This window comes from Chiloscyllium punctatum, chromosome 22, assembly GCF_047496795.1.
Source record: "Chiloscyllium punctatum isolate Juve2018m chromosome 22, sChiPun1.3, whole genome shotgun sequence".
Taxonomy (NCBI): Eukaryota; Metazoa; Chordata; class Chondrichthyes; order Orectolobiformes; family Hemiscylliidae; genus Chiloscyllium; species Chiloscyllium punctatum.
The window spans coordinates 47,547,802-47,560,240 of NC_092760.1; the positions used below are offsets into that span (position 1 = coordinate 47,547,802).

Sequence of the window (12,439 nt, forward strand, 5' to 3'; positions counted from 1 at the left end):
TGATAGGAGATGAAAGATTTATGAGTTATAAAGATACAATGGGGTACACGTGACCATTCACCACAGGCAAAACCGATTTATTAATGTTTAGTTATATGTTATTGATGTATGGCAGTGCTCTATGTTGCTGCTCAGTTTTGGAGGATATGGGTCTATGAATAGAGAATTTATGATGTCACATCATCAGCAGCGACATCTCTGAGTATTAGACACATGCTGGTTTGGCAGCATTCATACGGTTGGTGGCCTGAAACCCAGCTGGCAGTGCAGTAGGCAAGGGTTTGTCAAAATCTCATCCCTTTGAGGCGACTGTCTGAGCAGTATCAGCAACTAAGTCATTGCATACCTTACTGATGTCCACATGATGGCGCTCTTTGAAAGGCTTTGCCACCATTTGGAGAATATTTCAGTGATGAGTCACTCCTGGCCAAATTACAAGTGCATGTAGCTTCCAATATAACATGCATAAAGCTCAGCTTGTGCCAAGGGCCTGCAGCATTTTCTTGCCAAAGCTCATGGGACTATACAATGTTATACAGTGAGGGCTCTAACATTATACAGCATGAGCTCTGGTTGTCCTGGCACCGATGCCAGTGATTTTCTCTAAGCATTACAATGAGCATCATTAGGATGTGTGTTCAGAATAGAATACCAATAGTGTTATGGTGAAAACATCAAGCTTACTGCACCCACCAAAACAGCTGTACAATGCAATCCCAGGCTCCCAGTAACCAGAAGTTAACAACCTGTAGTGCCATGAAGATGTTGCAGTGTCCCACTTTGCCTTTGATCTGGTGCTAGCGATAGCATCACAGGCCTACTTGCCATATTGCTCTACTGCTCTACTGGAATTTGCTACTGTATTGACACCATCTCAGGTGTCTTGCCTTTCCTCCCCACCAGAGAAGAGACACCTGGCTCTTGCATCCCCCATTTGTAAATTCCTGTCCCCTCTGTTGTGTGAGCACCTCAACAGTCCTGGATGCTCAATTCTGGTAAGCATGGCAGCTCTTTACCTGAACAGCTCAATTCATTTTCAGCAATTGGCTCTGCCATTGCCCCAGTGAAGCTTGGGCAGCATTGTACCTTTCCTTGGCTACACTTTACAGGTTCTGCACTGGTGACATTAACCAGTCTCCTGGCACCAAGGGGAAAACTGATGCTGGAGAGCAAACACTTGCCACCTGCAAGTTGGTGCGGATGGTAACTGAGAGATCCCTGACTGGAGTGCGTACCTGAAGGATTGGTTTGCTGTGATCACAGACCAGCTGCATGTTCATGGGGTAAAACCCTTTCCCTTGCACTGCTCAGGCAGCCTGGGTCTCTCTATCTAGCATGATTGGAACAATTTGCTCTTGTGAACAAGAGATTGGTAACCTCCCTGATGTGTTTGGGAGTGGTTGACTGTGATATACCATACATGCCCCATTACAGCCCTGGAAAGAGCCACTGATAAAGAATTTCAGTGCTGTGGTCGATTTCAATGTTACGATCACTGGATGGCTTCCCAATCCTCACAGGACTTTTTTGAGGAGCTGGCGTATCATGACAGCAGCTCATAACATTTTCAATTGCCTTTGACATTGTCTCTCTATATGCAAGTAACTGCACTGTTTGCAAAGTATCCAATACTCACCATTTCACATTTATTGGTTTAGAAATTCATTTATCAATTACACATCCATTCTGCAGGCGAGTTACTGACTAGTGAGAATTTTGTTTTCCACAGGCAGCATTTGAGAGCTTCTTAACAATGGCTCAGTTTTGCCCATTCAATGTCACTCTAATTGACTGATGTATTTACAGTGGTTTCTAGACATCCTTTGACCAAAGTGCTGTTGCTTGAATCTAGCCAATGGACCAAGAACTTTACTTACAATCCATTATTTGGTTACAGAGGCCAGACAATTCAACTGTTTATCCTCTGAAGGACTTTCTAAGGTTAGTAACATGACCCCCTGCCCCACCTGGCTCTCCCTTCATTTTGTGAACTTGCACCATTGCTCCTCTGCCTTTCTGGATCTGTTCTTTTCTCTCCTGTGCCTCTTCAAAATTAAATTTTATCATCACACTAAAATAAATTCTGTTACCTATCACAGCAACATGCATGCTATTGTCCTTATAACATCTCTTAGCTAACCATCTGTTAAACCATTCTTCACTGGACAGTGCAAGACGTATTGAGAATGACGAAAAATAAAATGTAAGACAGGTCCAAACTCCAAGCCATGTGCTGGACATAACACCAAGTAGAGAAATAAGACTGGATTTTTAATGGTAGGAAACCAACTCCCAAATGTAAGAGGCAGTAAGCTTTTGTTGTTTAAGTAAGGGTCAATTTTTTTTGTCCCTGGTTTTAAGGGCTTGATGGACTGGAGAAGGTGTATGATTTCAAAGAAGAGAAAGAGGCAATATGAAAATTGCTGCATTTTCAAAATTATTTCATTAATGTGGGTATTAAATCTAGGCCAGAACACTACTAACACATCATATAAAGAAGAATCATGAAATTAAAGTGCACACATCAATGTGGCAAGGAGCTTGTACTGCAGGAATGAATTACCAGAGTAATCTCACTGTGTATTGCTTATCACTATTCTTGTTTAAAGGCAAAATTTGAAATTTGCCACATATATATCACAGAACATAAAAATATTTATAGCATCTAAGAAATGTTAGTCGTTTTGCAGGAATGGACTGCTTTATGTTGTGTACCATAACATGGAGATATACTGTGACTGTGAACAAGTACACATTAATGCATGTGATGACAATACAAAGCATACCTTGAAATATGAATTTAGTCATCATGTCCCATCTTCTTTCTTCACAAAACATGGAGAATCCAGAAAAAATTTTAAAATTAGGCCTACTAGGAAACCTTCTTCCTGTTGCTTCACAGAGCTTTAATTATACTGGGGAGGGCCATAAGGGTGAAGAAATACTCTTGAAGGTGATCTCATACCGTATGACCACATTTATTTCAGCCAGCTTCACCCTTGAGTTACGTAAAATATGTGGATGCAAAGCTGAATATGTCTTCATCGTACAGTACAACTGTCCCAATGGGGAAAGGAACCTGAGGACTGGAACCTGGAGACGAAAGTAAATTGCTGAACAAACCATAAATCAAATAGATGCATTAATTATATAAAAGTTACATTTTCAACTAGCATTGTGTAGTGTAAAGTCATCTACCAGAAACAGTAAGAAGTTAGTATTAACTCATTTATCTATAGTAAGCAACTGGCCTCAAATCTCTACTGGGAGCAACCTTTGACTTAAGACTTGAAGATCATGGGCATGCTGAAGCTTTAGGTTTAGATTTTTAAAACTTTTCACTTTCTGTCCAGGTTTAATCCAGTAGGCATTTTTCTTCCTGCTAAAATTACAAATGATTGGAACTGTATCTGTGCTACATAGTTCTGGACACTGTAACTTTCTTCTGTTTTTGATCTGCTGAAACTCTATAGTACGCAGTGACCTTTTGCGGAGACAGGTACATAGCCCTTTAAAGTAATTGTACTATCTAATGGTCATCAGCAAAGTATAAACACACAAAATGATTGGAATTGAATGAATTTATTGATCTTGCACTGAAATTGCTCACAGTTATATTACAAGGGGGGGGGGGGAATTGGGTGGGTACATTGGATAGTTTGTCTGTTAAATAAGTAATTTTTTTTCTCCAAGTACAAAATAGGAAGGATATCAATATAAGTATTGCTTTATTTCTTCCCCTTCCTGCTTGTACCATCCATGTTGTACTCCAACCATTTTGCAGAGGTACGGTGTAAGGAAGCATTAGTTGTGCACGTGGGAAAGCAAGAAAGAGGACAGAGCATTATGAGAACAATTACAGCAACATCATGCAAAGAAAAAACCATGTCTGACATGCACACAGTTATACAAGATAAATTCAATAACAGTAACCTCCAGTGGTTCAAAGTCCATTGTTGATTTACTTATGTACAAGAACTGGCCAAATAATTTTACCTGTGGAACACGCACACTGATATGAAACTAACAAATAGCAATATAAGATAATCATTTCAGACACTACTGCTATTCTACATTCTTAAAGTACTGTTTTTGTTTTAAACATATACTACAAGTTCCTTGAATCGGGACAGAATAAGTTAATATTGTTCACAAAGCTCTGATAAATTGGACAAAATATTTTTTTTTCCTTTAATACAGTAAGTGTTGCCTCTATAAGTCATTCACAATGAAAGACAACATTCATACACCTAGACATTCTGCTGATAAATTACTGGGGTTCAATAAATAAGAACAGAAAGGGGGAAAAATATATAAAATGCCCACAATAAATGTAGCCTTTAACAGCAGTGGGTGGTCAAACCATCCCCCCACCCCATGATAGTAAACCAGCAACATGGTTCAATCGAACATGGTGCCCTTGTGAAATGAATAAAATATTTATATATACACATATATATTACCCTGAAAATAAATAATACTGACAAACTTATAACTGGCAACACAGTGTTTGAATCTGTTTTGTCCTACAGCTAAACAAGGTGTCACGACTAGACAAACAAAATTTATACAGAAAGTAGGGGTGGTACAAGGTGGTGGATTTGTTACACTTGTTCGTGCTTTAGTTCATTGCTGCGGTGTTGTTTGACCCCCAGATTTCTTACCCATCAGCAGCAGTCTCACCAAAGTCCTGCTTCTACAAAGGAAGTGTCCACTGAGGCTACTGGAGCTTATGTTGCTGTTGTGGTGCTATTGAATTCACCCCCCACATCCCCGCTCTGGTGGATAACCTGCTGCTGAAGGGTGTCAGTCTCTCCCAGGATTTCTGTTCCCTTTCCTGGGGTGCAGCAGCTCTCGATTGGTCAAGTGTTAAGCGTCATTAGGGCGCCAGGTTCCCACATGCACCAAGATATCAGCTGCCTTTCCTTCGACAAATATCCGCAGCCATAGGGTTCACCAGATGGGGTTTAACAAGTTTTCTGGACAATTCCTGGCAGTAGAGTGGAAATAAATCAGGTCATCATAAAAGGAGAGCAGCAAAAACAGGGAAACAAATGCTGTAGAGAGGGGTTGCACGTGCTAATCCTCAGTTATATACAATCATTCCGCCATACAAAATCTGTCTATGGACATTGTACCGAAGCAGTCTGTTATTTACTTCCTTTCAGGACATGGGACTAATTCTAAATGCATTTAAGGTTGGTCCTGTGTCCCAATACTTGGCACCATCTTTGCCTTCTTTTTCCCAGCTGGAAATTTAGAGTGTCCTCTAGAACCATAGTCAATAGCATCAGAATCATTCTGCTTGGTGTTTTGTGCCATGTTTGGTTGGCGTAGCTGGTGGATGAGCTACTTGCCCATTATCCTTCTCGTCTGAAAAAAGTTGTTTAATTACGTCAAAGAAGTTACTCAATGGGCTGCCTGGGTACACAAACAGAAAGAAAGAAAGAACAAACAAACAGATGAACAATGGGTCACGAGAGAAGTGAAATGAGATCCATAGCCACAAATGCCTGAAAGAAGAAGCATGTCAGCACTGAGCCTTTGAAATCACAATTTTGTTTTGGCTAGTTGGCGGTTTGGTTTGTTTGAAAATGATGAGGTCAAAAGATTTCTTGCAACTTGGTTTTGGTTTGAACGTGGCTTTGGAGTCTCACTTTTTCTATTTGAATGGAATTAGTTGACAGAAAGAATGAAGGAGAGCACTGAAAAGGCTGGAAGGGGAGACCGCGTCTCACTGGAAAAAGGGATGTTGCTGAGAAACATTTCAGCTGCTTCCAAGAACATGATTACAACTATTGACTTCACATACAATTCAACGTCAACATTCCCGACTCTCTTACGTCTTCCTAATTAAAATCATGACTCCCTGGCCTGTCTTGGAAAGAGAGGAGAATGAGGAACAGCAAGTGGGAGATAGAAAAACAGGAAATTTAACCCTCCCCAGATAGGGGTTTTCCCAATAATAGGTCATTAGTTTGATACTGCAGGAAATTACAGTATCTGGAGACTTCAGTGAACACAACTGGATTGCAATGAGTCCATGCAGCTCTCACTGGTATCATTTGTCACAAAAGAATTTGGAGGCATTTAGTGTTTATTATCTGAATCACCCTTTTCAGTGACAGATATATTTTTGAGGCTTACTGACAAAACATGTTTTCATTAACTAATTATTTATTATAACACCTAAAAGAGGAAACCATTCTAACTTAGATTTTGCATAGCCAAGGTTAAACTGCATGTAAACATTTATAACAGCTTTTATGGCAGAGTACCTTTCAAGCTGTATGAAGACTTAATCAAACTGAAATTATGTTATAAATTTAATCTGCAGGCTCAGAATATTTTTCAAAGCTGCCATCATCTTCCACTTAATTTAATTTTGCTCCTTGCTGGCTCATTTGCAATATATTGATGTGAAAATGAGTCACAAGTCTGAGGGTTGATTCTTGCCCTGTGGTAAATGAACTAAAATTTGCTGGGCCCACATTATATTTGGACAAAGGACACTGAGAGTTTTCCTACTGATTCACTACCAGAAATTGTGCATGTCAATGTTGAGAGAGGTTGGACTGAATTCTATCGAGTTACCCCCAACCCCTCATCCTCACCTCCTTCCTGTGATCAAAACATCCAGCCAACATTCACTGCCCAAACTCTCACATCAAAAACAATCACTTGGTCAAAATACCAGAGGTCAGCTAATATGCGTAAAACTAAATCATATGTGCAGGAGATGAGGGCAAGGGAAAACCAGGAAAGCTAACCTCAGTAAAAATTGTACTCCTTAAATGTTTAAATTTCAGATTAAAAGGTAAGCTTTTTTTAAAACTCTATGATTATTCAGGATGCACTAATTTCAAATAAATAATATAATTCATGTCACACATGGTATTTAGTTCAAAAGATGTATTCAAAGTTATCATATCCATCTGAGATATGTTCCCAAAATTACTGCAAAGTAATTAAACAATCCACTACTCACTCATGTCTCAGCAATTTCAAGACCAAAGGGCTACCTATCACTTCAGCAAGAAACATTCCTCACTCATAAGGTCTACCAGTTCTTAGCCTGCTAGTACAGGAGAGAGAGAGAGAGGGAGAGAGAGAGAGAGAGAGAGAGAGAGAGAGAGAGAAAGAGTGTGTGTGTGCGCGCATGTGTGAGTGAGTGAGTGAGAAAGTAAGAGAGAGAGAGAGACCCACAAAACAATACAAAAGCTAACAAGCAAACCCCATAAATTCCAGTTCCTGAGGCCTGATAAAGAACAACATAGAACGGTTCAAAAACATGATTATCTCATCTTTCAGAATCAAGCAAAGTACATTAGCCTAAAAGGGAATAAACTTCCAGGGCAATAGAACATCAGAAAAAAATAAAGGCAACTAACAGACATTCTGAAATTCTAAATACATCAATGTGCTTAACGAGTCTTTAAGGGACAAGCACACTAAAAATATACATGATTATCTTGTTGGAATGATTAGTAATTAAACAATCCTTGTTCTTCAATGTTCACAATGAAAATTGGCATGTTTGCACATTATATAATGTAATACAATAATTTGCTTCAAATCTTATCATAAAGGAAACTGACTGTGAATGACTCAGTGATGTTATGGAACAAATGATTAAAAAGCTGCAGCAAAATCTTCTCTCCATGGTTTCAGCAAAGGCACTAATCTATTTGGAATAAGTGTGCTAAATTTCCATCAAATTAGTAAATAGAGGAGTTTGATAGGAGTTTGCTAAGAAACCAAAAACAATATCGCTAATGATAATTCTCACCATAAGTTTTGAAAGCAAAGCATCTCTATGTCCCAAACTTTGTCTTCAAATATTTATGCCAATTTCTCACTACAATAATGCTATTCTCTGTCAGTGGATAGTCTTGATTCGAACATCAGGATTTGTTTCAGATTATTGTGAGCACATATTATATTTGATACGTATGCTTTCAGTTGACTCGTTCAAAGTTTAAAGTTTTTCTCCATATATAACCAAAAATCCATAATCAGAGAAATGAACAGAAAGGATAAATGGTGGTCCAATTCTAGAGCAAAATAAATCACAGTCAAGAGTGTGGTGCTGGTAAAGCACAGCAGGTCAGGCAGCATCCAAGGAGCAGGAAAATCGACGTTTCGGGCAAAAGCCCTTCATCAGGAATTCATCAAAATTAATCACACACTATTTTGCGAAAGTTAGAAGACTTGACTCTGGCTTCCCTCTGTAGTCCCGGCTTGTTTATGTGCTTTTCTGCTCGGTCTCCATGGGATGTCTTTGTGGAGTGCTTAAATCTAAACTCTGCCTGTTATCACCCGATTTAATAATCAGGAGACAATCCTTCTACTATTGTGTGATCAGACTCAAGCTCTTGATTACACAGCTGGGACCCTTAAACCACTTCATGGGTCTATTTGTAAGAAATAATTTTACACCAATTCCATAGTAGGTCTCAATGTTATTTACTATGTAGACTGATCACAGAATCTAAATAAGGATTTTCAGCATCTTACATTCTCCTTATTTACTGTCTCAATTAATCATTTTCCAAGAAAATAAAGCAAAGGTTATATGTGAATCTCATTCAAAACAACAGGAACATTATTAATTATGGTTGGCCGAGGGTAGCAACATTGAAACCCAGTGCTTGTGCCACATTAATAACATATGAATCAAATGCAGATATAATGGGCAAAAGAACTCCTTTCAGTTCCTTTCAAGATCACTGCACCATTGACAATCACACTTACTAACAAATTACTCAAGACAGTCTTAATTTAATTATACAATGTCTTGGGCTTTATAACTTAAAAACAAGCAATCCTATAAGCACTCACTTTTATTAAGTGTAATGTGTTGTTAATACAGAAATCAGGGAATTGCTATTCTAGTTGCTCTGGTCCTCAATGAACGACAAGTTCTGCCAAACAATATGTCTGGCACTGAAAATTAATTTTTACAAGTGTGAAGTCCCATTCTTTTAGATTTTGATTATTCCTTCAGATTTAAACAAGAGCATTTATTTTCACTTTCCTCTTTCTTAATTTCACTGTCCAGTATCCTCTTTAGAACTTGTTCTGTCAAAAGGGTTTCTAAATCATAACATGTTCCAATGCAAAACAACAAAAAGGCTACTGGAGACTTGTTCATCACTGAACAGAAAACAGTTCAATGACTATGAGTTTGTGTTGATTAATATTCATTGTAGAATCTGAGACATGTTTATAGGTCAGAAGTATATTGTAATTTTGAAAAACTTTAAATTAAATAAGGTTTCCTAATCCAAAACAGTAACATTAGATAGAACAATTAGAACCAAATGGGTCTTTCTTAATTGCAGCCTTTGTTCAGTTGGTAGTGCTCCTGACTTTGACGAGGACAATTATGGTTCCAAGTCTCACTTATACAGTCATACTGCACAGAAACAAACCCTTCAGTCCACTTGTCCTTGCTGACCAGATATCCCAATCTGAGCTCACCCCATTTGCTAGCATTTGGAGCATTTGGCCCATATACCTTTAAACCCACCTATTCATTTATCCATCCAAATGCCTTTTAAGTCTTGTATCTGTACCTACCTCCATTAGTTTCTCTAACACATCGTTTATGCACCACCCTCTGCATGTAAAAGTTTTGGATTCCTACACCCCAAAGAACAAAGAACAAAGAAAATTACAGCACAGGAAAAGGACTTTCGGCCCTCCAAGCCTGCGCTGATCCAGACCCTCTATCTAAACCTGTCATCTATTTTCTCTGCTCCCTTCCCATTCATGTATCTGTCTAGATACAGATTAAATGATACTATCATGCCCACCTCTACCACTTACTTTAACAAAGCATTCCAGGACCCCACTAACCTCTTAATAAGGAACTTTCCATGCATATCTCTCTTAAACTTTTCCCCTCTCAGTTTGAACCCATGACCCCTCGTAATTGAGTTCCGCACTCTGGGTAAAAGCTTCTTGCTTATCACCCTGTCTATACCTCCCATGAGTTTGTAGACCTCAATCAAGACCTCAACCTCCTTTTTTTTCTAATGAAAATAATCTTAATCTACTCTAGCTCTCCTCATAGCTAGCACCCTCTATACCAGGCAACATCCTGATGAACCTCCTCTGCACCCTCTCCAAAGCATCCACATCCTTTTGGTAATGTGGTGACCAGAACTGTACACAGTATTCCAAATGTGGCCGAACCAAAGTCTTACATGACCTGCCAACTCTTGTACTCAATACCCCGTCTGATAAAGGAAAGCAAACCATATGCCTTCTTGACCACTCTATTGACCTGTGTTGCCACCTTCAGAGTAAAATGGACCTGAACACCTAGATCTCTCTGCACACCAATTTTCGACAGGACTTTTCCATTTAGTGTATAGCTCGCTCTTGAATTGGATCTTCCAAAACGTATCACCTCACATTTGCCCAGATTGAACTCCATCTGCCATTTCTCTGCCCAACTCTCCGATCTATCTATATTCTGTTGTAATCTCTGACAGTGCCCTTCACTATCTGCTACTCCACTAATCTTAGTGTCATCTGCAAACTTGCTAATCAGACTACCTGTACCTCCTTCCAGATCATTTATGTATATCACAAACAACAGTGGTCCCATTACAGATCCCCGTGGAACACCACTGGTCACAGGTCTCCATTTTGACAAACTCCATTCAACTATTATTCTCTGTCTCCTGCTGCCCAGCCAGTTTTCTATCCACCTAGCTAGTACACCCTGGAAGCCATGTGACTTCACTTTCTCCATCAACCTTCCATGGGAAAGTTTATCGAATGCCTTACTGAAGTCCATGTATATGACATCTACAACCCTTCCCTCATCAAACAACTTTGTCACGTCCTCAAAGAATTCTCAAAGACAAGACCTTCCCTGCATAAAACCATGTTGTCTATCATAAGCCCATTTTCTTCCAAATGGGAATAGATCCTATCCCTCAGTATCTTCTGTACCAGCTTCCCTGTTACAGATGTTAGGCTTACTGGTCTATAATTACTTGGATTATCCATGCTACCCTTTTTAAAAAGGGGGACAACATCAGCAATTCTCCAGTCCTCCTGGCCCGTGTTCAAGAATGTTACAAAGATATCGGTTAAGGCCTCAGCTATTTCCTCTCTCGCTTCCCTTAGTAACCTGAAATAGATCCCATCCAGACCTGGGGACTTGTCCACCTTAATGCCTTTTAGAATACCCAAGACTTCCTCCCTCCTTATGCCGACTTGACCTAGAGTACTCAAAGATCTATGCCTAACCTCAACATCCATCATGTCCCTCTCTTCGATGCAAAGTACTTGTTAAGTATCTCACCCACTTTCTCTGACTCCACGCATAACTTTCCTCCTTTGTCACTGAGTGGGCCAACCCTTTCTCTAGTTAACTTCTTGCTCCTTCTTTATGAATAAAAGGCTTTGGGATTTTCCTTAACCCTGTTTACTAAAAATATTTCATGGCCCCTTTTAACCTTCTTAATTCCTTGTTTCAGATTAATTCTACACTGCCGATATTCTTCAAAACAAAACTAATCAAATTGGTGAGACACAATTTCCATGCAAAAGCCAAGTTGACTATCCCTAATTCAGTCTTCACAGTTCATAATCCACTCTGTCACACATATGCAGTAGAACATAGAACATAGAACAATACAGCACAGAACAAGCCCTTCGGCCCACAATGTTGTGCCGAACTTCTAACCTAGATTAAGCACCCATCCATGTACCCATCCAAATGCCGCTTAAAGGTCGCCAATGATTCTGACTCTACCACTCCCACGGGCAGCGCATTCCATGCCCCCACCACTCTCTGGGTAAAGAACCCACCCCTGACATCTCCCCTATACCTTCCACCCTTCACCTTAAATTTATGTCCCCTTGTAACACTCTGTTGTACTCAGAGTGTTGTACTCAGGGAAAAAGTTTCTGACTGTCTACTCTATCTATTCCTCTGATCATCTTATAAACCTCTATCAAGTCACCCCTCATCCTTCGCCGTTCCAACGAGAAAAGGCCGAGAACTCTCAACCTATTCTCATACGACCTATTCTCCATTCCAGGCAACATCTTGGTAAATCTCCTCTGCACCCTCTCCAAAGCTTCCACATCTTTCCTAAAGTGAGGCGACCAGAACTGCACACAGTACTCCAACTGTGGCCTAACCAAAGTCCTGTACAGCTGCAACATCACTTCACGACTCTTGAATTCAATCCCTCTGCTAATGAACGATAATACTCCATAGGCCTTCTTACAAACTCTATCCACCTGAGTGGCAACTTTCAAAGATCTATGTACATAGACCCCAAGATCCCTCTGTTCCTCCACCTGACTAAGAACCCTACCATTAACCCTGTATTCCGCATTCTTATTTGTTCTTCCAAAATGGACAACCTCACACTTGGCAGGGTTGAACTCCATCTGCCACTCCTCAGCC

At 39.8% G+C, this 12,439-nt stretch overlaps 1 protein-coding gene across 4 annotated transcripts in view; it reads right to left on the minus strand.

Moving 5' to 3' along the window:
• Positions 1 to 3,566: 3,566 nt before the first annotated feature.
• Positions 3,567 to 12,439, minus strand: part of brsk2b (BR serine/threonine kinase 2b) — a 953,061-nt gene continuing 944,188 nt past the window's right edge. For 3 of the 4 annotated variants that reach the window (XM_072592239.1, XM_072592240.1, XM_072592237.1), the window contains one exon: positions 5,191 to 5,421. In XM_072592239.1, the coding sequence (XP_072448340.1) occupies positions 5,297 to 5,421 (125 nt within the window). In that variant the 3' untranslated portion in view covers positions 5,191 to 5,296. Of the gene's footprint in view, positions 4,991 to 5,190; positions 5,422 to 12,439 lie in introns of those variants that run through there. The other variant, XM_072592238.1, reaches the window with a different exon arrangement.